The sequence below is a fragment of the Mandrillus leucophaeus genome, unplaced genomic scaffold, assembly GCF_000951045.1.
Source record: "Mandrillus leucophaeus isolate KB7577 unplaced genomic scaffold, Mleu.le_1.0 Scaffold102, whole genome shotgun sequence".
NCBI classification, from domain to species: domain Eukaryota; kingdom Metazoa; phylum Chordata; class Mammalia; order Primates; family Cercopithecidae; genus Mandrillus; species Mandrillus leucophaeus.
The window spans coordinates 5,744,855-5,771,181 of record NW_012098321.1 but is presented as its reverse complement, the minus strand read 5'-3'; the positions used below and the strand labels follow the sequence as shown (position 1 = coordinate 5,771,181).

Genomic DNA, 26,327 nt, shown 5'->3' with positions numbered 1-26,327 from the left:
AAATAATCTATATGATTAATTTGGCGCAGAGCTAAACATTGGCTTCAAATATGTCTATGCACTGATCTTCACAGAAATGAGTGTGTGTGTACCTGTAGAAAAGGGCAGGACTTATGTCAAGCCATAGCAGAGTAGATCACTGACTTAAAACCATCCTGAATGCTAATCTTACTGATACTGTAGCTGCAAAGAAAATTATCTGTTGGCTCATTGATGTACATAGGGTCTGCTTGAGCAATGCATTCTCATGGGAAAAAAAAAACTCTCGAAATAAATACGAAACCTAAATAGTCGAATGGAGAAAGGAAAAGGAGGGCCTGTCTGATGAGCTGGCTGATACTGGAAATGAACAGAATGTCCATAGGACCAAGACATGGGGAAAAAAGTGAGGCGTGACTAACCTCACCCTGCTGCCTCCAAGGAGTATCAGCCTCTGACATCATCCCTTGAAACTCTCATTGTAGAGTCACAAGGCCCATTTTGAGCAACTCTAGAAGAAAGTAACTAGAGGGCAATCTTCGGGCATAATGGTAATGCATAATTACTGAATGACAGAAAACACTGGAACACATGTCATTTCACCTCTGACCCAGCCATTTATTTTCGTGGGAAGAACAACAAGAGAATGGCAATGAAATTACAGCAAGAATACTTTAGGTTAAGAATTGGGTAGAATTTTGTTTTTTTACTGATATTAATAAAAAATGTAAAAATGTTACCTTTTAACATTTAATAATGATGTTTTAATCAATTTTGATTCTAATGTGGTTTCTGGAAATTTTTAAGATGACTTAGAGTTTCTGCAACACTTCATTGTCCCGTTTTCCTGTTAATTTAGTTGTTGTTATTTTCAAAATTAATAAGCTATATCATTCTTTAAATTTTGAATCTTATCTTTCTTAACTTTTTTACCCTGAGATTTTTTTAAATTGTTTTTTGGGTGTGTGTGTGTGTGTGTGTGTGTGTGTGTGTGTGTTTTAAAGAGACATTTAGAATCAGTGTAAAAAGTATCCCAGCTACTATGATATTGAAAGAAATACCTGGTGTACCATGTTCCAGTCTAAATCAGATAGTGAGATTACTAGGTTTGCTTTGAGTGGATTGTATTAGACAATGTATCAATATTACCATTTTCTTTTTTGTCTAGAAATGAACTTGTGTGTATGTATGTGTGTGTAATATTTTTAACCCCAAATGCATATTGAATCAAAATTACAGTTGGGCTTTTTGTATGTGTTAGACTGTCAGTGTCAACATCATCCAAATATCGGTTAACATCATCTGTGTATCAGGTAATATTGAATCCAAAATCACCATATAGTGTTAATAGCATAAAGTACTGTATTGCCTTCACTAACCTGAAATGTAATATTGCATAGAAATAGCTCATACAGCTTTTCATATGTTTTCTTCATCCAACAAATATGGCTGTGATTAAGTACTCATAAGCAAAGAATCATGTAGTGAAAAAAATTTACATACATATGAAATAAGCACACTGATTCTCAGGCATGAAACAAAGCATATCATCTCTTCCTTTGCATCAAGACTTTTTTCTTTAAACAAGTAAGACACCGAATAGTGATTCTGAAGTATAAGCTTCTTCATAAACTTATTTTCAATTCAATATTGTTTCAATTGTAAATGCAACAGGTTTTTTTTCAAGGGCTGCATAGATCTTTGCAAACTTTATATTAATCTCAAGAGACATATTGACTGGGAAAATATTAAGTTCCTTTTAATTTTATTTTTCCCTGGAGCATTTTTAAACTCTGTTCATTCTTTATGGAGTGCATTTTCAAAAATAGATTTCTACTTTCAATAATAATGTATTCACTAATCATGGTGCAGTACTTCATAAATAGACCAATAATATTTTTGATAAGGAATTCATTCATTATTCCCTTTTGTGCCTGCATATTCAAACTGCATAAGCATCTATAAAATAAGATTGGCTCCATGTACATATAAATGAGCCTAAAAGCATACAGAGAAATGGTATATACTCTGTACTTTTGACATCTTAATAGTGGATTTTAATAAGGGGAATTCTGTATCTCTGGCACTTACTTGTGGTTGGGGTTAACTAGTTTTCATAATAGGATTCTAGCCCCTCAGGAGATGGAAGTTAGGAGCAGAATGAAGGCTTTAGTCCCACAAGATGGCGGTTGTGAGAGCAAAGTGGCAGACGTGTGGTAGCAGGGATGAACTATGTAGAATAAGGAGCCTCTCTAAACTCTGTGCATGGATTTTAAGTTTAAACATTGATGGCTTTCATTGTGGGTGTGACTGAAATATTCTACAAATGACCATCACGTGAGGCATATTGAATTTTCTTCTTACAACTTATATGACTTTCCTTCTTGTCATTAATAGTATTTTTCATATGTTGCGAAGAGACGATTGTTAATTCAAGAAAACATATTTACCTCAATGCCAGTAAGGTTGATCATAGGGGGTGTTTTTGGATAGATTTTGATTTTAACAAAACCATTCAATTACAAGTTTCCTGAGGTTGGTTGAAGATTTAAAGTGTGCACTTCCATTCTTTGCCTTTTGAAGAACATCATCTCCTAGATTTCCCCCGAGTGTTTTGAGATCGATGAAGATGTTGTGAGGGAGGGAATTGACTGTGAATAGCTGTTTGACCACAGGATGGATGGGATAAATGATCACAGCTCTGGTGCCCATGCCTGGCTGAAGGGGAGAGAATGGAAGAGCTTGCAGTGCTGCTGCCACAGCCGTTAGGGGAGAAGAGATGTTCAAACACCACATTAATAGCCTAATTATGTTAACCAAATGATATATGTGGTGGTTGATTGAAGTTTTTAAAGCTTTCCCTGAGGTAAGAAAAGTATGGCCTGGAAATTTATGAAGTGAGAACATAGATAATGTTTTGAATATTCTTATTTTAAAATACTTCCTAAGATATCCTCCACTTTTACCCTTCATTCAATGGAAAGATCTAGCAAGTTTCTTTTATGTGGAACTCAGTATACAAATATTCTCTTTAAACTTGCATGACTAATGTCTTTAGAAGATATCTTCTTCTATAGTTAAAAATAATCCATGGGGCACTTCACAGACTGTTAGCAGTATTAAACCAGTAGATAATTTGAATTAATGGATCCAAATACTTCATTTTCTTAGTAAAAGAAAGTAAGCCATGGAAAGATCAATGGGTCCATATGGGGTGATAAAATGAGGGTCCTAGGGTAAGACCTAGGATGAAAACTGGGCTCCTTGGTCTCCCAGCCCAGTGCTTGTTCAGTTACACAACACTGTAGGCAACAGGCTAGAGGTGGAGGCACTGACCTTTCTACAAATGGATTTGACTATGTCACTTCCTAGATTAAAACCCTTCAAAGCCCATTGAGACCCTACCACCTCAGAATAGAATTTATATTCAGTACCATGGCCAGCAAGTCTACACCCGTCTGGGTCCTTATTTCAATAGTCTCATTTTTTCTTTTGCCACCTTCTGTGTACCGAACTCTTTTTGTCTTTCAAATGCTGCTGTTGTCGTGTGTGTGTGTGTGTGTGTGTGTGTGTGTAATATATGGCCTTTTCTTATGTGCTGATCCATTTGCCTAAAGCTCTCTTCCCAGGGCTAGCCCCTGCTCAGCCTGTCAGCTTCCACTTACCTATCACTTTCTAAGCTGGGTCGGTGCTCTCTGTGCTTCCTTTTGGGAGAATACCTACCGTGTCACCTTGCACATGTCTGGTTTTACTTGTCTATCCTTCTGCAGATTGTGACTAAAAATGGTGTCCATTTGGTCATCCCTGATGCCTACGTTTGATACACAGTAGGTCATGTATCAATGTGTTATGATCGAGTAGGAAATTGAATTGATGAAGAGTTAGGGGATGATTTTCTTTCTTATTTGTCTCTAAGTGCTATTCTTTGATATTTCCATCTCCCCAAAATTGTTCCTCAAACCCGTGACCTCTACTTGAATTTCCTCCACTTATCATTTCCATAGGATCTTCACCAAATTCGAGACACTGAGGTTCATAGTTTCAATTGTGCCCTCTTGTGGCACTTTATGAAGAGGACCAGCCATTGGCCATTTAGGCCACCTGGCTTCAAAGCCTAGTCCCATTCTTGCCATCTTAAGCCTTAGGCTTCTTCTCTGCTGGGATTTTCTCAACATGGGGATAATAACAATAATTACCCCATAGGCCTGGAATGAAACTCCTGTGAGATTATCCATGAAAAGCCCCTGGCATAGTGTTGGACATTTGATACTGTATTAAATATTGACCGTTTTTATTCTCGGTCTAGAGACTCCCAGATCTCCACAGAAAATAAACAAATAAAATGAGGCTAGAATACACTCTTCTTAATGGAAAATGAGTGTTAGTGAGTATAAGTAATTGTGATCTTACTTTCATTGTTACCTTCGGCATTAAAATCTTTCCTTTAAATGAAAATCGTATTTGCATTTAGAAGTTGGTAAAAATGATCATTTCCAACTTATATAAACCTCATTTATGGCATAAGCTTTCTTTACCAGTGAAGTGGGTAGCTATGACCTCCTCTTACCCCTAATGGCTGCAAGGTACTCAGAAGGAAATGAAATTTTTCAATCCCCAAATTGCAAACCTTAGCACAGACTGTGATGGCATAAGCCAAGCAAAGCAAATGGAGGGAGGCTCATTCAACACTTTGGATCCTGCACACGGACCCATTGGCTTGCGAGCCCAGAGGCCAACCTGGTATCAGTTCTCCCCTGTTTGGGAAGAATAAGAGTGCATGCTCGTTTGACTGCTTGTAAAATATTATTGGACAATTAGAGGCAAGTCTATCCCAAAACTGAGTCTTATGTTAATCATGTTTTTTATTTTCTGTCTTCTCAGACAGCTCAGCTCTCTCAAGCCAACGGAATAGTTTCCCAACTTCCTTTTGGACCAGCTCTTACCAGCCCCCACCTGCACCTTGTCTGGGGGGAGTTCATCCTGACTTCCAGGTCACTGGACCCCCTGGCACCTTTTCTGCAGCTGATCCCAGTCCTTGGCCAGGACACAGCCTGCATCAGACTGGCCCAGCCCCTCCCCCTGCTGTGTCTGAGTCCTGGCCTTATCCTTTGACATCTCAGGTGAGCCCATCCTACAGCCATATGCATGACGTGTACATGCGGCACCACCACCCTCATGCCCACATGCGCCACCGCCACCATCATCACCACCATCACCACCCTCCTGCCGGTTCTGCCCTGGATCCATCCTATGGGCCTCTGCTGATGCCTTCAGTGCATGCGGCCAGGATTCCTGCTCCCCAGTGTGACATCACGAAGACAGAACCGACTACAGTCACCTCTGCTACCTCAGCATGGGCTGGAGCCTTTCATGGGACAGTAGACATAGTGCCAAGTGTGGGATTTGATACAGGTAAGCTGCTGGATTTCTTTCTTTCTCTAACAAGATAAAGTTAATTTAAGGAAAGGTGGAAATTTGTTTTGAAATTATTTTTTCTTATCTGTAAAGTTAAACTTTACCAACATGTTTATGGAACCTAGCCATTTTGCAATAATTTCTGCATTCCTGCAGAAACTGGTATGACTAGCTCGTGCAATACAGCCTGAGAAAGGTCTCAGAGCTCTTCTCTCATCTCTTAGGCTAGTAGTCTGTCCCTTTGAAATGGACTCTCTGGTAACTTCTGTTTACAAAGAACTGAGCCCATTATTTAAATCTCCCATGTCTCTGTACATTACACCATGTGTCAGGCCTAATAGAATTCAGAAATAGTATACTTGAGTAATTTTTCTTTCTTTCCTTTTTTTTGTTAGGCCTCTTGTATGACTTATAAAAACTGCTTTCTGAAATATAGTCTATAGTGTAGCCTTTTGAACAAGAATTAGGGAACATATTTTAAAAGAATGATGTTTTCTTCATTTTCTTCCTCCCCTCCCCTCCCCTGCCCTCCTTTCCCTGATTTTACCCTCCTTTGCCTTTCCTTCTTTTCTCTTTCTTATTCCTCCTCCTTTGTTCCTCTCCTCTCTTCCTGTCTGATTTAAATAATACAAGACTTAAAAGACTACTATAAAATTTATATTCAACAGATTTAGAAACGAATAGTAAGGAAATGATTTCTTCACAGAGCATTCATCTCCTCTCTGGAATTCACTAGTTCTGAAGGTTACGTGTTAACTGTCTGAGCTTGGTTTTTGAACCAGACTAGTTATATTAATAGTATTCATAGTTCTGAGCTCATGAAATCACAGGCATCAGAGCCCAAAACGACAAATTGATCATTGCATCCCTAGAGTCCAAAGTGGTGGGTCCCAGATTCTTTTGCTAGAACATTTTGTGGCACACTGGAACTCTCTTTCTAAAAGCTTAAAGAAATTCTTTCCTTCCTCAGCTTTTGTGTAGTATGGAGAACCCTTAGTCATGTGCTGGTTCACAACAAATAATTCCCCAGAGTCATAAACGCTCAGCTTTATTTTACCTCTCCCGTGACGTGAGTGGAACACTCTTATTTTGGTTAACTTTTCTCCACTGAGCTTTCCATTGTTGATCATTGCCCCATCTAACCCATTTCAGCTTCCTATTGAGACTGGCTTCAAGCTGCTTTTCTAAACAAAGTATCAGGGGACTCGGTACTCCCTCTGCAGGACAGGGTGTGATGGGACAGCCAGCGCCGACTTCCCTTCTTTCTTTGCCACACACTAACAGAATAAAGAGAACCTGGGAGTCATGTGATGCCTGAGGCCAGATCTTATTAGAGTTCCCAATTTGGCAGCTGCCTTCATGGACAGCCGGTCTCAGGAGGCTCTTCTCTGTCTTATGTGGTACCTATGTGGCAACAGTAACAATGCTCTTCTCAGGTAAAGGGCATGCTCTTCCCTCTATGAATTCTACCAATAAGGCGGAAATGGATGTGATTATTGCTCTTTCATTTTGATGGCCTGCTTTGTACTTGTTCACTTCAGTGTGAGCTTGATTCACTGACTTGTTACAGAATTTCAGCTTGAAATAATCTCATCAACATGAAAAGCCATTCTCACACCTTTTGGAAGTAGACAAGAGGGATTTTTCCCCCTGGAAATTCTTGAGAGGACCCAGTTGGATATCATTTATGATAATTCTTCATACTTACAGAGCTATGAATGAGCATTTATTACTGACAATATGAGGCATTACCTGGGGTACTTTATATATAAATGCTCACACACATACACACACACACACACACACTATTACTTTAAATTCTTAAACGAAATCTGAGATAGTTCTTGTTAGTTTCATTTATGAATAAGAAACCTGAGGCTCAGAAAACTACTAGCATAAGTTGCATTGTTATGTGTCCAAGCTGAAGTTTGAACTAAGACGTGTCCCTCTCTAAGGGATTACTGGGATACCATCACCTTGTATAAGTAAATCAGGTAAAATTAGGTGAATTCGACTATTAAAATGGTTAATAGTGAAAGATGAAGGTTTTCCTATTGCATGCATGGCGTGCTGCTCTTTGTCAGTGTGGGTTTAGGATGACAATCAAGATTCATTTCATAAATTTTGACCCAATTGAGAAAACAAAGGAATCATGAAAATAAAGATAAAATTATTAGCATAATCATTGATCAGGCAGAATTGGAGATTCTAGATTAGACTTAATGCCACAATTAGACCTCCTGCTGCCTTCAGCTATATTTAGATTCTGGTACATGCAGTTCTGGGGAAAATGTCAACTTCAGAGAAGATTCCTATGGACACCTTCCTTGTTATACAGCTTAGAGCTCCATTACTATGAAGAGATTGATGATTGATCAGATTTTTCTCTGAAAAACATAACCTGAGGCCTAACTCTTGTACAGTTTCCCTACAAAAGGCACAAGCAGGACAGTGCACCAACATGCATCGAGGCTGGCCTGAAAAAGAGAGAGTGGAAGGGGCTGAGCCATATATGGTCATTTTATTCTGCTAAACTCAGATATAATAACAAATATTACATCTCTCTTTCTTTGAGAGGAGTTAGAGAGGGGTGTTGCAGGTCAATTTTTCTAGGAAACAGATTCTGAGACTCAGATTTGCTTGTAGACAATTTATGGGGTAATGTTCTCAGGGCAACATCTTTGGAGGATAAGAGATTTGGGCAGAAGAAGTCTCACCGATGAAGTTAATAGAGGCCTGGATTCTACAAGGCACTCCAGAGTGAGATGGTTCTTCATAACTGTTCTGCCTGGGGCCAAGGAGTTGGGCTTTTACATTCCTGAATTGACCAGTTAGAAGTTGTGATCTGCTTCTGGGAAGGGGACATGATATTAGGCGAGGTGGGTTTGTTCAGCTGAAGGCAATTCCCAAAGAGAGAAGCAACTGAGAGTCAGGAATTGCCAGCAACAGGAGAATAAATGCTTTGGTCCTAAAGGGACAGGGATCTGGTTGTACACCACACTATCCTCTAAAGAGGGACAGCAAAAGGGTAGTAGCCACTCTACCGCTTTTCCAACTACTTTTAAATGAACAGAAGTTTCTGCATAATAGGACCAAGCTAGGAAGGGGTAGTAGAGCAGTTGAGAACAGTGAAACTTGGGTCCCTCTATATAACCTCTGCCACATTGACCTGACCACACAGCCTGAAACAGTGACTCAGCTGAAAATTCAGCATCAATAATTGGGTGACTACGAAGCAGCCAAGAGAAGAACCTTCATATAGTCATAAAACTTCTCAAAGTCCCGGTGACCTGGACCATTAAAATATAGGTCAATTTCACATCCATTAGAAAATAAATACATTAATCCAATTATTTTTAGTGGAACTTGCTAAAAACATGAAATTTTCTTTTTCTTTCTTTCTTTCTTTTTTTTTTTTTTGAGACAGAGTCTCGCTCTGTCTGTCGCCCAGGCTGGAGTGCAGTGCTGCGATCTCAGCTCACCACAACCTCCACTTCCTGGGTTCAAGCAATTTTCCTGTCTGAGCCTCCTGAGTAGCTGGGACTACAGGTGCATGCCACCCTGCCCAGCTAATTTTTGTATTTTTAGTAGAGATGGGGTTTCACTGTGTTGGCCAGGCTGGTCTCGAACTCCTGACCTCGTGATCCACCCACCGTGGCCTCCCAAAGTGCTGGGATTAAGGTATGAGCCACTGCGCCCAGCCTAAAAACATGAAATTTTCATTAGTAGAGAAATGATGTCTTAGTGCTTTCAAGCTGTTATAATAAAATACCATACACTGGGTAGCTTCTAAACAACAGAAATTTACTGTCATAGTTTTGGAGGCTGCGAAATCCAAGATCATGGTTCTAAAAGATTTGATGTCTGGTAAGGGCCTGTTTTCTAGGTGCCCATCTTTTCATTGTAACCTCATATGATGAAACGGGCAAAGTAACCTTGAAGATCTCTTTTATAAGGGCAATAATGCCGTTCACGAGGGCTCCACCCTCATAACCTAATTACCTTCTAAGGCTCCCTTTCTTATACTATCACCTTGGGGGTTAGGATTTCAACATCTGAATGTATTTGGAGGGGAGTCATAAACATTCAATTCATTGCAAATAGTTTAATAATTTTAGATGCTTTTTTTCATTGTATCTACTTAAAGAAATTAAGGAAACCTTGAAATCTAGAAGGTTGAACATAATATAATGTGTAGTGACAAACTAAAGTTTTATAGTATCATGTATGGCATAATCCAGGGGTTAGCAAAATTTTTCTGTAAAGAAACAGATCAAAATATTTTCTGCTTTGTGGTGCCATACAGGTCTCTTGTTACCACTGCCTAATTCTACTCTGCTCATGTGGTGCAGAAATAGCTGTAGACAAAATTGGTATGAAGATGGTTGTGTTCCAATAAAACTTTATTGATTCACACTGAAATTTGAGTTTTATATATTTCTCATGTGTCATCAAATGCTACTCTGCTTTTTTCCTTCTTTTCTTCCAACCACTGAAAAATTCACTCTTGCATTCTTAACTCATGGGTGTACATAAACAGGTGATGCCGAATTTGGCCTGTGGGTAGTTGCCGACCCTCAGTATCTATCACCCCTGTGTATAACTGTTATCTTCTACACATACTCATGCATCTGGGCGCATGCACTTCCTCAGTGAAAGTTATCCTGAAGTGTATATCCCAAATTTTAATGGTAGTTACTCATGGTAAGTTAGTGGATAGCATGAGCTTTGAAGCCAGACTGCCTGATTTTGTAAGCCCAGCTTTGCCACTTACAAAAGAAGCAGACTTTGGACCAATGACTTTGCCCTCCTTCTACTTCAACTTCTTTATAGGTAAACGATGCCTAATAGGATTGTTTTGAGATTAAATTAGTTCATTCAGTAAAGCATTTACAAATATACCGGGCATATAACAAGTACTCTGTAAATTCTAGCTATGTAAGAGAAGATGGACAGACTTTCACTTTTTTTAACTTCTAAAAATTTATTATTTAGATATATTTCACAATAGCATATGCTTCACCATTTTCGTAAGTATAACTGATGGGTCTTATATTCACAATATTGTGCAACCTTCTAATTACAGAACATTCCATCACCTCAACAAGAACTCCTATTCCTCTTAGGAATCTCTCCCAATTTTCCCTATCCCCTATGCCTGGCAAATATTAGTCTGCTTTCTACTTCTGTGGAATTTTTTATTTTGGACGTTTCATACAAATGGAATTGTATGATATGTGGCTTTTTGTGTCTTTTTTCACTTAGTATAACGTTTTCAAGTTTCATGTGTGTTGTAGCATCTGTCATAAAGTCATTCCTTTTTGGAGCTGGGTACGATTTCACTGTGTGGATAATACCACATTTTGCTTATGCATTTGATGCATAAACAAATGAATATGGACATTAGATTTGTTTCTACTTTTTGGCTAATAGGAATAATACTCTGATGAACACTCATGTGCAAGATTTTATTTTGTTTTGTTTTGTTTTGTTTTGTTTTGTGACGGAGTTTCACTCTTACCGCCCAGGCTGGAGTGTAGTGGCAAGATCTCGGCTCACTGCAACCTCTGCCTCCCAAGTTCAACCGATTTTCCTGCCTCAGCCTCCTGAGTAGCTAGAATTACAGGTGTCTGCCATCACGCCCGGCTAATATTTTGAATTTTTAGTAGATAGAGATGGGGTTTCACTATGTTGGCCAGGCTGGTCTCAAACTCCTGACCTCGTGATCTGCCTGCTTCGGACTCCCAAAGTGCTGGGATTACAGGTGTGAGCCACCGCATCCGGCCCTCATGTACAAGTGTTTATGTAAATGTGTGTTTAGTTCTCTTGGAAATATATCTAGGAGTATAACTGTGGAGTTGAGAGAACCTCACTTTTTATTTTATATATTTCTGTATTTTTGGAATCTTTTTTTTTTCAAAGAGCATATATCTGTGATTTTTAAAATATTTACCTTTAAATTTTTAATTCTTAATTTTTTTAAGTATTTAAATTGTGAAGATTCATTACAATATATTATAATAGGGTTTGAGGTTTGGTAGGCAAAGCCGCCATAGGAAAGAAGTAAGGTGGTCCAGTTTTTCTGACGGGCTGAGTGGTGGTGAGGGGAGTGAGGTGCCTCTGGAACAAAATTTAAAGGGATCCATACTGTCAGGGCTGTGCAAGTGTATGCCACCCCGTGTTTCACACCCAGGGCTCCTTATTCCTCTAACCTTTGTCTTGGTGTTGCTTTGCTGTCATGCTAGCTCACTCTTATTTTTTGCTCCCTCTGTTGAACAAGTATTACATACAGGTACCTTGGAATGATCAGTATGGTACGATCATACGTCATTTGTATTTGCCCTCCACGCCACGTGAAAAATGCCCATCTTTACCAAGAGGGTGTTATCACACATCTCACATTTGGCTTTTTTCCCTTTCCTTTATCAATCTTTAAACTGAGTTCCATGGTTTCCATAGGAAAAATACTCAGAATGTGATAATACGGGCTTAATTGAGAAAACAAAAGATCTATTATCAACTGAATTTATTTACATTGCCTACATATACCTCTTAGAGATCACAGTTCCCTATAGCATATAAAATGTTTTGTATATTCCTCAGTAAAAAAGCATTTTAAATTGTGTTTAGCAGGAGATTTTTCCACTCCACTCTGCTTTTATTATGAACACATTTTGGGGGGTATACTTATTAACTTCTCATTTAACTTTGTTTCTTCCCCATAATAGAAGCTATGGTTTTCAGCTTTTTGAATGACTTTCACCTTACTTTAAGCTGCGTGTAACCTAGGTTAACAAGGGTAGGTGGGGCCAGAGATAACACCTAGAATCGTACAGTGAATAAGGAAGGGTCACAGGATGTGGAAGACTGATTGCAGCTATCTCAGAGTATTACACTGGGCCCCTTTGTGTGTAAGGAGGGGGAGAGTTAAATGTGGAAATATTTGTGATCATGTACAACATATTACCAGGCATTCACGTGTGAATGCCAGAATATGTCTCCTCTTATCATCCTCAGATTTTTTAGTGATGACATTAAGTAAATTCTGACATAGTAGTTCTCTTTCAGTGGTCACAATCATTCCATGCATTCTACTGAAATGTTGTCATTCTTACTTCCTGTTATTGCCAATAATTCACCTAATGTAAGACATACAACCTTGTACATTCCAGCCAAGTTTAAATTAATTTTTCAAGTGAAGATTTGTTAATAAGGGCTTTTTACTGAAATTTAAACTTGACTTTCACAATTCCCACTTCATCCACTTTATTTAAATGTACCCAAAACAAAAGTAGTCATGCTTTGTGGTGTGACTTCTTTATAAACACAAGCTGCTCATGGCATGAGATTGTATTCATCTGTAGATCCACAGATTTATTTTTCTTGGGATCCCTCATGTTATTTTAGCTACAATTTTGTTATAAATATCTATTTTTACTTTGAGGAATGTCACAATAATGCAATATACAGTATACATAAACAACTTAGAATTGAAGTATTCATACACTTTTTGCTAAGATACATTTAGGTAACCTAATATTAAACAAACAAAACAACATCATATTCATATATATATATATACACATATATATATAACAATTACTTTTTCATAACCTATTATTTCTCAGGTCCATGAAATCTAGAACTTAGAGGGAGTAAACATATGCTGATGTACCTTTTGTTTCTCAAAAAAACACATCCTAATTACTAGCCATTAATTTGTGTAAGTAGCCACCTAATAGTGGATTCTCTCAGTGAGTCATTATATGAGCTGGCCCCAAATGTGATTATATCCAGATATTAAACACTATCTTGTTCATCTCTCACTTAGCAAGATATCTTTAGCTATCAAGCGAAATCAAGACTGTGTGTCACAGACTGGGACAATATTTTTTTGCCAGACAGAGGAAACAACACTACAATAGCTACTGGTCCACAAATTACTTGCAAAGCACAGACTGAGAAGTTTGTCTTAAGTACAGAAAGTTGTTTCTAGTATTCTCTCTGAAGAGATTTTCACAGCAATAAGCTTTACTCTCTAACCTGTGAATGAAGTTCATCTGTTAAGAAAACTGGAAAAAAATTGTTTGAGGCTCTCCATTTTGATATGAGATAGGAAGGACTGGGTACTACAGGGGAAGTCAGGAGTAGATAAATGTCCTAATCTACCCTTTTCTCTACGTGGACAGCTTGTGCCTGATGATATCATAAAAGCAGAATCATATTAAATGGTATTCCAAATTATTTATGGTTTAAGGTCAGTAAGCTATATTTAAAAACAACATTCCGATTTAATCTGAATATTCTGTGAAAGGGACATTATTCACAAGTAACAAAAATTATATTTTAATGGATTTAAGTTGTAATCATCATTGCTCGAAATTGTTATATAGTATTCACTTTGGAACAGACTAATTAAACTGCTTTAGTGTTTAAGATTATGGTGGCTGGCACTACAATGATGCTTTATAATGAAGTCTATTAGTTAAAAACATAAATATCTTGGTTTTGTTAGGTACAGGAAATACAAAAAACAGGGTGAGAATAGCAAATATACTAGAGAAGCAAATGGAGAGGCAGTTTCTCTCCATGAAAGAGAGATCTATTTACTTCTTACTTTTCCATTCGCACCCATAAATTTGCCAAAACTTACTCACATCTCAAGACCCATGATTTCTTTTAGGTGGTCTGGTGCTAATCCAGCTGGGTAAAAATCACTAGTTGCATGAAAGTTTGACAAATAACCTTGCTAAATAACACTCTTTAAAAGTTACTGATGAGTTAACTTCATTGGGGTACTAATGTTATTAAAATTATGGAATTTTATACCCAGTAACATCCTAGAAACAATTTCTCTTTCTAAACATTTACATTTACAAAAAGGATTACAGGAAACGTAGATTTGCAACTCAAGACCCTTGAATATTTACTAAATATTATAATGCTCCAATTCCAGGCTTCACAATGAAAGCAGGATGCAATAAATTTGGAGATGAATCATTAGAGAGCCGCAATAATAATAAACAGAATAGCTTGATTTATGTTAAAATATTAAAGCACTGTGATATTTTTCACCCTAAAGATTAGAGGGCATCAAAATATCATATATTGTAGATGTTCAACTAAAAATAGTTTCCCTCCTTTCTACTTCACTTCTCAGGGAGCGTACATTAGCCATCTGAATCCTGAGGACTATGGCATTAGGGATTCATTGAGGCCTTTCTTGACAATATTAATAATTTGTATACATGATTAGGAAATTATGAAGATGTTTAAAAATGGCATTAAAAATATAATAGGCATAAAAGTTTACTTATAATCATTTGATCTCAGTATGTAGGCAGATAAAATGACGTTTCTCTCTGGAAGCCAGCCTAGGACTATATGATGTTCTTCCATCTCATTATTATGGTTCAAAAAAGATTTACAGAATTTTGTATACCTACCCTGAGGGCATTATCTCAGCTAGGAAAGTTAAACATCACAAAGCAATAGGTGCAGATTATTTTAAAAAATACCAGGGAGAATGCTTATGAATAATGGAAATACTTTTTCTGGACTTTGTTGTCATTGTCGAGTTTATGATGATTTGGTAACAATAAAAATTTTTCTAATCAACACCCAATTGCTTCACACTTTCTACAAAACTTTTTCTTTTTCTCTGGCATATGTCATAAGCCTATTACTGAGGAAAAAAACATCAGAGTTATGTTAAAATATTTACAAACTCTTGATTGGTGTTAGTTGTGTAGGGCACGTGTCCAGAATGACAATTTCATGACCAGAAGGGTAATGGAAACCATCTTTGAGATGCATGCAAAATGCCAGGAGATCCCAGCCAGTGAGATCTGCGTGAAAAGTAACTGGATGATGAATAAGAGGGGAGAAATGCATTCCAGAACATTGCCGTCAGTTTCAAGCATTCAAAGCTGGATGCTGTAGGACCGTAATGAAATTCCCCTGCCCTCTGAGAGCCATGTAGCTATCATGCCCATGGGCTTCTGTGGGCTTTCCTCCATAAAATGGTGCCATAATGTCGCAATGCCTAAACTATGGGGATTTGCCTCAGATTCTTCTCCTGTTTGGTAGAACAGGTGCAGGAGCTTTCTAAAAGTGTTATGTTTTAGGATGTGTTTGCATAATAATACAAATAGTTATGTGGCGTAAATTTGAGTCATTGTAAAAGATGTCTTGCTAAGAGAAAATGCTATTTCTCATAGATTGCTGGTAGAAAATTAGAGTTTTAGCTTTTTAAAGAAGTAGACTGGAAAATGTAGTAACAGTAATAATATTCATAAACTTTGGCTGAGCATTCTTACTCCTATGAGTCTACCTCCCATAAATACAAGCCGCAGCATATGATACATGTACAAAATGTTTATTGTGACAATGTTTGCAGTAAGAAAAAATGTGGAATTGAGCTATTACCATCAAGAGGTGGGATCTATGAGTGAACTGTGTTCCATATGGTATTGCTAACTGAAAAAGAAAAGCTCAGGAAAAGCACATATATGTCCTTTTTGGAAAATAATAACAAGAAAGTTTGCATATTTGTCTGTATCATATGTCCACAAACATATCATTCAATGAAAGCAGAGAAGACTAGTTTGTCAAATTGTGTTTTCTTTTGGGGCAGCAGGTATTGAGGTCAGTAATATGAGTTTGAGGAAGAAAGGAGAAGGACTTTAGAAGATGAATATATATACATATTTATTTATGTACATATCCATATGTATGTATTGAAAGAGAAAGAAGGGCAGACAGGGAAAAAGAGAAAAGAGATACATTAATTTTATTAGTAATTTATTCCCCCCCCCTCCCAAATTCACTTAGGGGCTCATAAAAATCCTGGTCAATGTAGGCATCTCTAATATTTGCAGAGATGCAGAAATGTCTGTCCAGATATAGGTAGGGAAAAACGGGACTGAAAAACAGATTTTGGACACATATCACCACTTATTAGCTGCATTATGTTGCGTAAACCTATAACCCCTCAGCTCCTCCTCTTCCTTAGCTGCAAAATGGAGAGGACACTTCCTCCCCTGACACAGCTGGGAGAACCCGATGAGCTCGTGTTTTCTAGATGGTGATACATGACACAGAATGAAAACTGTCATGATTCTGAATCTGAGATATGGTTCACTGTGACAAAAAATTAATTCACGCTGGAGGTTTGAGACATCCTAAAAAATTGAGGTGCAAGCTGTGAATGCATCTGTCATTTTTATTTTGTCTGTGTCTGACTTAATCCTTTCCTGTTCTTGAAGATTAGCTGTGATATTTGTCACAGTTAAATTTCCTGATAGTGGTTTTGCTGATATTGGCCATACAGCGAAAACTGGGTGCTTTTGTATTGATTGGGCAGACAATGGAAAAGAAGATAAAAATATTGAGGGATTAACATCTTCAAGACATTTTTAAACATTTAAACATTTTCTCTATCTAGAATATCCTGCCACGTGAAATGAGAGGGTACTTAAAAAAAAACACCTATCCCTTTATGCTTATGTATTGAGATATTCATCCTTGTCGCTCATATAAAACAAAAGAAAATTTTAAGTACAAAAAAGGAAGTTAGACTATGAATTAGGCTCAACAAAACTCCAATAATAAATGCTAATCCTTAAAAGTTGCAAATCTAAACTAATCAGTTTTTTTATCTTAGCATTAATTTTATGAAGGAGTTTTAAAGCTCCTTTACCATATAAATTACTATGTAAATTGGATAGCATCCCTTGTTAGCTTAAGTATTTTCTTAAAAACTGCAAGCAAGATTAGGCAATGCCATCATCGTTTGACCCTTTTCTTAAAGGAATTGTCATCAACTAGCTGTGGTTGGGAGGTGGAGACCTTTTCAGAGGAAAACTTGTCTTCCCAAAAGAAACTGATGTGCTCACGATAGAAGGAAGTCATAACTCCCAGGTTGTCCTGATATGACTCTCAGTAGAGAATTACACAAAGCGTTGAAAAGGCTGTTTCAGTGGTCAGGTTCTTATCAGCAAATACTACTTACAGCTTTGCTGTTTCTCATCTCTCATATAGGGGTGCATCTAAAAGAACAGATCAAATGAAGAAATCTGTTTCAGAACTTGTCCCCAGACAATTTTATATCCATTTTCCAACAGCCCGCAAAGATTATATACAAAAATTCTCTATGGCCTGAGGAATTTACAGATACAGTTTATTCCCTTTCAGGCTGCCTAACTATCCTTTTCTTGTTCTCTTTATCAATAATATAAGGTTTCACAAACAGTTGTCTGCAGGCAACATGTTCTGAATTTCTTGGCAAAAAGGACTGATGAGAAACAAAATATGCTGGGTATTTTTTTTTATTTTTGGGATACAGTCTGATATGCTGGAGATTTAACTTCGTAATTTTTTTTTAACACAAGTATGTTTCGTAGTATTGTTTTCATGCCTGGTTTACTTGAGCACTATTAGGTGATGCTTAGCATCTTCATAATCATTGAAGCCGTATTTATGTTTGCTCGAATTGGACAGTCTCTTTTGGAAAATGTCAGAGAGTGAGCTTCTGTTCATGCCACGTAAAAGTGAGATGAGGCTGGGCGCGGTGGCTCACGCCTGTGATCCCAACACTTTGGGAGGCCAAGGCGGGTGGATCACCTGAGGTCAGGAGTTTGAGACCAGTCTGGACAACATGGTGAAATTCTGTCTCTACTAAAAATACAAAAAATTAGTCAGGCATGGTGGTGCACACCTATAGTCTCAGCTACTGGGGAGGCTGAGGCATAAGAATCACTTGAACCTGGGAGGCAGAGGTTGCAGTGAGCCAGGATCGTGCCTTGCACTCCAGCCTGGGTGACAGAGTGAGACTTTGTCTCAAAGAAAAAAAAAAAAAAAGAGAGAGAGAGAGAGAGATGAATATTTTCTGATGTCAACTCAAAAATTGATGTAGATGCAACATATCTCATTCTAATGGAATGCTTTCCAATATATCTTGCATTTGTAGAGAGATTGATTGGCATTAAATCAAGTACATTTACACCAAATAGACATTAAAATGCAAGTATATTTCAGCAGTTTTTAAGCATCTTTTAAAAATTTTAGAATAGTAAATGTTACAATTCATACTTCTAGGTATCATGTTTCCTATGTTGGTGTTATGTCCTTAATTATGTTTTTCTTTTGGGGTAAGAAATGGATCCAGATTAGCTCTTTCTCTGATTGGATTATCTGTTTTCTGGACTGTAAAGCTGTAACTGCATAACCTAGAAACCTCTTTAAAGACGCATGTTTGGCTACATTTGTTATCCAACAGATGTCTGGATAGTTAGAATCTCTTGAGAGTATTATAACTTGTGGTTTTGGTTACAATAAGTGATCCAAGCTTTTTATTTTTTTTATTTTATTTATTTATTTTTATTTTGCTCCTCCCCAGTTCTGGGAGAAAGTCTGTAGAAGAAATTACAAAGAGTATTCCATTTCATTTTCCCCACTCCCTTCTGCTTCCCTTTATTCTTTGTCTCTGGCTTCAAAGTTTCTTTATATCTGCTTTTGAAATGGAAGTCACTGAATTGGTAAGCGGTGTCTAAATTCCATATCGTTCCATATAGTCCCCAGTCACCCAAGAGGTTATTGGCCACATTGACATTCAAATTTTGAGACTGGTAAATTGTCACTATGATAAACAACAACAACAACAAAACAAAAAACAAAAACAAACACACAAAAAAACAAAACTACCTAACTCTATGATTTATATTTTATATATATATCCACAAGGTCAGTTTTTAAACAACTGGTTCAGATTTGTAACTTTATATCCTGATGTTTTAAGTACTTGCCAATTTACCCTCCAGCTGTGCATTTTAATATGCACATGTCTGAGGAAGTGGATGTCACTAAAGGCAAAGGCCAGAGATTCTGTGCACAGGAGAGTTTGTGGTTTTGGAGGGAGGTAGGTACTGAGAGAGCAAACAGAATGAAGTGGCTTGCTGTCTGGGTCTGGGAAACACCAGCAAGGAGAAACACCTGGGTGGCTGAACTTTTGTCACCTGCATGTTTGCCTCAGGTGAGCAGGTGCTGTGCTTCTTGAAATACCTTAGTGAATTATGGTTTTCTAGTAACATCAGGTTCAGTGGGTTTTACATTTCTACCCTCTTTTGAATCTGAGCTTAAAGACATTTTGACAAGTTCAGACAGTTTTTAACCTCGCTGTTTCTGACAATACTAGTATGTGGAGATTTTAAGTGCATTCTAAATGTGCCTGGAGAAAATACCTCTACACACGGAAAATCTCCCTCTGCCAGAACATTATTATGCTGCCTTACTAGGTATCTTTTGTAATGATTTTGGTGTGCAAGAATTGTAATTATAAGAGAATAATTGCACTTGAAATATCATAATAAATTTAACCTTTGGTCTGGTTTAAGAAAATACATCTTATTTGTGATTACTTTAAAAAGAATTATTGTTCAAAATTTGCATCTTAAATATGGAGAGAAGTCATCAAACTGGCAAAAATATTTGTAATACATGGGAAAAAATGCTAGGATACCTAAAAGTATACTAAATGCTAGTATACAAAAAGCGTTCAAAAATCAACGAGAAAATTACTTTTTGAAAAGCATAAGCATTTGGCCAGAGTTAAAACACAGAGGAATAAATGCCATAATCACACAATATCCAGCCTCACTAATAGTGAAAGAAACTCACATTGAAACAATTAGATGCTTTTAATCTATAATATTGATCATACATAGCAAAAAATATAAATATGGGTACAAAGTTCCTGAGCACATTTAGTCGTCACAATTAAATACGTAAATGTCAATGTTCACATGCTTGGATTCAGCAATTATACATATGTGTATTTTTCTAAGAAATTTAACTCCTAAATATTCACACAACAGCAACTTTGTAAACCTCTGTGTGTGTGTGTGTGTGTGTGTGTGTGTATCTAAATGATGTACATCTATAGAGAACTGGGTAATAGTATACTATAGAAAAAATATTGTGCAGCCTTCCAAAAGGATGGGGTCGAGGTACACATACTGACATAGTATGATTTTCCAAGATAATACTGCTGGGGAAATAGGCAAGTGGTATGTGTGTGTATATGTAGATCGGGTACACTTAGCAAATTGTCTGATGATAGGTGATATTATGTAGGCTTTTTACTTTCTAAATACTGTTTAACTTGATTTTTTAAGCAAGAATTCCATGATGTTTCAAGAGTTTTTAAAATGTTTTAAAATGTGGCACCTATATGTTAATCTTGATATTCACCTGCAATGAAATCATAGTTCTCAGACTGGGTAGCCTTCTCTCGTACATTTTTCTCTTGCAAGCGTTAAGGTGCTACCCCTACATAGATCTTATTTAGAAATTCTTAGTTAGTATTTAAAGTGATTGCCCCAGGGCTCAGACAAACAAATGCAATTCTATGATCATTAACAATGATAATTTCATAAAGCAATAGAAAATAGTATGACTGTCTCTTGCACCTTTTTGTGATCATATATCAATGTGTCAGTGTTAGCTGTCAAGTTGCTGGCGAAGTTTGGATATTTTGATGTAGCGTCTAACACAGTGTTGTATATATTTAGCTTTGTAATAAGTATTTCTTATCTTTATTAAAGGATGATTGAAAAGGGAGATCTATTTTTTAAATATAGAAATGTTACCAGGTTCTTAGCCTAATAGCAAGCATTCTAATCCACATGGCTTCTTGACTTTTAATATGTATGAAATGAAAAGTTTACGTTTACCCATATAAATGCTGTCTTTACTTTTAGATCTTCAAAGTTTCTACACACACTTTCAGGCTTTATGTTCCTATTTATGTTCCTTTTTTTCAATCAACAGCATGTTTCCCATTGTATGGTTACCTCTTTTATCTCCCACAATAAAATTAATTGAAAGCATATTCAGCTTACTTAAAGAGCCATGATCAGTGGTGTTGTCAAATGACTGTGCTTTCTCAGAAGTAGAACATGTTTATTTAGTGGGTTATGACTGAAAAACAAACAGTACCTAAAACTCAGCTGTATATTAGTGTCACTTTTTTGTTACCCAATGTTTATTTATTATTTCTATCTAGTGGTCAAAGACTTACCCTCATCAATTATGTTTATTCTTAGTTCAATCCACTGGCAGCTCCATTATTCTCAGTTTAAAACAAAATCCCATTTGAATAAATGTCTTCTCAGATTCTTTCCTCATTTTTTCCTTGGGGTTGCCTCTGTTCCTAGAAAGTTATTCACATCACAAAAACTGTCCAGTTGATAAGTTGTTGTCTGCTTTTTGGTTCTGTCTTTTCATTCTTATCCTGGACTGCTGTTTCCAATATCCCCTCCTCCTCTAATCTGTTTCTCCAGCCATTCTCTATACAGTATTCTTTCTAATGTGCTTTCTAATAATGGCCTGCTCAACTTGGCCTGTTTGAATTCAGTTCCTAGTGTTTGTGATCCCTCCAAGACGCCCATCTGGGGTGGCCCATGCTATTTCTTCTGCTGTGGGATACCCATATCACAGCTAATACTGACAGGGCCCTAGAATTCTCACTGAACTATCTCCTTTACCATTGGTGGGGAGCGTAGGCGAGCTTTAAGACTTTTTGGAGAAAAAGAAAAACAGGGCTTGAGGGAAACTAAGGAGGAGGAAGTCTCTAGGCTGTTCACGCTCAGACCTACCATGTCGCCATTTGTATTTTCTTATTTCTATTGCATTTTACAAGAGGTAGATCTGTGAAGCTGCTGCCTCCCTGAATCTCAGTTAGAAAATGAGTCATGATGTCTTGTTATATACAGTCAGTGCTATGATCTGAATAACTGCAACTCCGCCAGATTCGTATGTTGAAATCCTAGCCCCCAGGTAATGGTATTAGAAGGCTGGGCCTTTGGGAGGTGATCAGGTCACGGGAGCAGAGCTTTCATGAGTGTAAATCAATGCCCTTATGAAGGAGGTCTGAGAGAGATCTCAGGTGATCACACAGCAGAAGGCACCCTCTGTGAACCAGAAAATAGGCTCTCACCAAACACCAAATCTGCTGGCACCGTGGCCTTAGACTTCCCAGTCTTCAGAACTGTGGTAGATAAGATTTGGCTGTTTATAAGCTATCTAGTTTGTGGTATCTTGGTATAGCAGCCCAAATGGACTAAGACTGTTTAGAATCTTCAAATTTTTAAGGAAAATCATGTTCTCAGCCTCTTCCTTGACCAAGACTTCTCACTTGCCCCTATCCAAAGGTTTTTTTTTGTTGTTGTTGTTGTTGTTGCTTTTTGTTGTGGTGGTGGTGGTGGGTTTTTTTGTTTGTTTTATTTTATTATTATTATTATTATTTTTTGGTATGCTCATATTTCCTTTGCTCTCATCCTGGTTCTGAATAGTTTGTTTTTTGTTTTTTTTTTTTCTTTTTCTTTTGGTGGTCAGGCAGTAGTGGTGGTGTAATTGAAGTAAGGAAATGGGTCTGTCTATGGACCTTCAGTTTCTTTCAGGCTTTTGTCCTAACTGAATTTCAAACTCAAACTCGGGAGTATACAATTGATCTCTTTGTTTCTTAGTTCATTTTTGACAACCACCTCAAGAGCCAACTGACCACTCTATGTTTTTAAAGTTCACACTGGAGAAGTCTGGCAGGGGGTGTGGTGGTTAAATTAAAGATACATGTAGAGAGACACATCAGTTAAATATGACACATCCTATCACATCATTGAAGTAGTCTTCATCAAAAGTGTAACAGACTACTATGTCATCATTGATGTCATCTTAGGAAAAATGTGACAAATGGAGAATTTTTTAAAAATCACTGAGGGCCATTTTGTTAATCTTGATCAGTTCTGTTACATCAGGGTGTTTCTAAGCAGTGCAAAAAGGAGTATAAAAATCTATTAAGTTTTCCTTGAATTGATTTTGTGATAATTTTGACTTAGGCTACAGCCAGTATAATTCTCATAAGGTGAACACATATATGATGTTTAAGACCTTTGACTCTGACATCAGACCACCTGTTTTAAAATCCTATTTCTCTCACTTAATAATTGCATAAATTATCTTAACTTAAATTTTCTCATTTGTAAAATGAATATTATTTCAGCATGATTAGGAGCATGAAGTATGATGTTTCATATAAAGTACTTAGCACCATTCCTAATATAATCATTAAGGCCCTAAGAAAATGTTAGCTCACCTCATTTTTATGATTTTTTTTCCTTTCTACTGAAAAATCTCATGGTCTGAACAATAGAACTAAAAGAAAATGGCTACTGTAAAGAAGGTAAACAGATGTGGTTTCAGACAGCCAGTGGGGAAATCTCAGGATATGTTATGAATTAATTTCAAGTAGGTTTGATTTGGGTAAGTGAGGAAGCAGAAAAGTCTGAATAGGAGCAGAACCTGTAGCAGAGTGGATTTTGTTCCGGCAAGAAAAATCGTGGGAAATCCCAAATAAGTGTAGACCACGTAAGATTCGTGAGTTAACAATTTTGCCCCGCTCCACCCTCGCTGGGAAAAACTAAATGTACTTGTTGACTCTTAATTATCCCGATCTACCATTACCAGTTGTCTTAATAAAAAAAAAAAAAATTGTAGCCCTGCTTTTCTTTTGCAACTTATTAGTAGGGTGTTTTGTTTGTAGTTGCTCATTTTCTTGTGCTTTACGTATGCTTATTTTGAGATTTACAAATGAATGCCTGGTAATTAAAGCAAAGTTTTTTATGTTCCATCACCAAGAAGTTTAACCACAAGGATCCATTAGATATCTGATACATTTCAGGCCACAGAGGAATTGACTTTTTAAGATTCACATTGTAGAAATGCAGAGACATGGAAACAAGAAATTGAATAGATGAATTTATAACGAGAGAATGACTTCTGTTATTCTGATTGGAAAATCTGGGGCGATCTTAAGTAATGCAATACTTGTCCGCAGCAAAAGGCTCACGTGATTTTGAAAGAGTCATATGTCTTTGCAAAGCAAATAAGAAATTGCCTTTATTTAAAAGCAAAAATAAGACAGGCAAACCACTTGATGATTACAACAGTATTCATGACTTGCAGTGCTGACATTCTGTAGATTGATGCAGTCTTCAAGTGTGGAAATCCTGAGTCATACAGAAGATGAGATGTTTTAATAATGAAAAAAATATTTATATAGTCAGCAGATTGTCAGTAAAGGTGGTTTAGATTACAAGAGTTACCCAACAGAGACTATGTCAGGTTGCAAATTATTCTAACCAGAAAACCATTTGAAAATGAATAAAGCAAACTTAGAGTGGATTGACATGCCCCAGATCCTTTTATTTTTTTTCTCTCCCTCATTGTCCTCTTTTATCCTTCTCCTCCTCTTCTTTCGAAATGGAAAAGGAAAACTATTGCCTCTTTATCAAGCGTAATACCAGTATGCTTGTGGAAAAAAGAAAAGTGGAGCCAATCTTTCGGCATTCAGGAAGTGTTGCTTGTTCCCGGTATACAAATGTTACATAGTACGCAGATTGTGACTTCTAATTTTGTGAAGTGCTTCTTTATCTCCTTCTATTTGTTCTTTTGCCCTTTGTGTAGCCTGTTTTGTAGATGGTCTTAATGTCTCCAAACACTAATTGTGTCCGATTTTGTAACGACATCCATATTTTACAAAATTCTTTCACTAGTTGAGGGATTAGAAATGTTGTTTAATAGTAGAAAAACTTTGAACCAAATTGGCTCATTTAGCTATTCAGTGTCTGACATCCATCTTGGATTACAACAGTTTCAGATCAAAGGCCAAGAAAATAACTTGAGATCCTTGCACCCACACAACAGCAACCTTGCCGCATTTCTACCTATACGTTTAAAGAGTTTTGCTTCCTGTTTTGTTATTTAGTTTTAAACAACATAAAAGCACCTATTACTCTGTGTTTTCGCTCTTCCAAACAATGATACTTCAGGTACAACAACAAAGGGAACTAAAACGGGTGCCAGATGTATTAACTAACTTTATTGAGGTAATAATTTCACAATATATAAGTTCATCAAAATATCTTGTTACACACCTTAAATACATATAATTTTAATTTTCAATTATATATCAATGAAGCTGAAAAGAAAAAAACAAAAGTAACTTCGAGTAGGTGCAAACTGAAGACGCCTTGTGAATAGCCCATATCAGATATTAGTCAATTAACTGTATTAGACACAGATAAAAGTCACATTTCCTGTTTTCTCTTTGATAAATTATTACTGATTTTAGCTTTGAGTTCGAATTAATCTATGTTCTATTAATCTATGTATACCTTCCTTTCGTCCCTATTTTTAACTTCTAAATTTTAATTTTTGCTATCTGGTATGATTTTTTAAATCCACTTTAAATATTTTTTTGAGGAAGATAAGATAAAATAAGTAAATTAATAAATAGAATATAGGTCTGGACTGTTAGTTATGAACCAACTATATTTATTTTACCTACAATAGTAGACTCAGTTTTTAGCCATCTAATTGCTCACATAGTTTATAGTAATCCCATTGTGGAGTACATTTCAAAATAACAACCGAATTTATTTTTCACGTTAGTCTAAAAGAATAATTTTGATTGTTACTGAAAGTATTAATTGAAGCACTGCATAAATGCTCCAAAGATTATTTACATCTTTTTTCTCCCAATATCACCTCCTTTTGAAATTACAAATGTTTCATTTTTTTCTATTTGCTATCCACTCATACTCCAAGAAAATAAAAAAAAAAAAAATAGCAACCAATTTGTATTGTATAAATAGCACTGTTCTAGTCTTGTGTTTTTGTTACATACTGTGTTCGTCGGCTTTTTGAAAATTATGAACTCTGGTACAGAATTTGCTTAGAGATCATGTTGTCTTCAAGTCAGACCTCACAGTTGCCTGGATTATCTTTTTGGTTTCGACATCCGATGTATTGCAGATTACGCTAATTTTTGGTACTATGTGTATTAATGTTCTTTATTGTTTCTCATTGTCATTTGT

General features: G+C 36.7%; 1 protein-coding gene across 1 annotated transcript in view; it reads left to right on the top strand.

The window, feature by feature from the left end:
- Nucleotides 1–26,327, top strand: part of VGLL3 (vestigial-like family member 3) — a 44,102-nt gene that overhangs the window by 11,334 nt on the left and 6,441 nt on the right. The window contains exon 2 of the mRNA XM_011976658.1: nt 4,861–5,391. Within this exon, the coding sequence (XP_011832048.1) occupies nt 4,861–5,391 (531 nt within the window). The remainder of the gene's footprint in view (nt 1–4,860; nt 5,392–26,327) is intronic.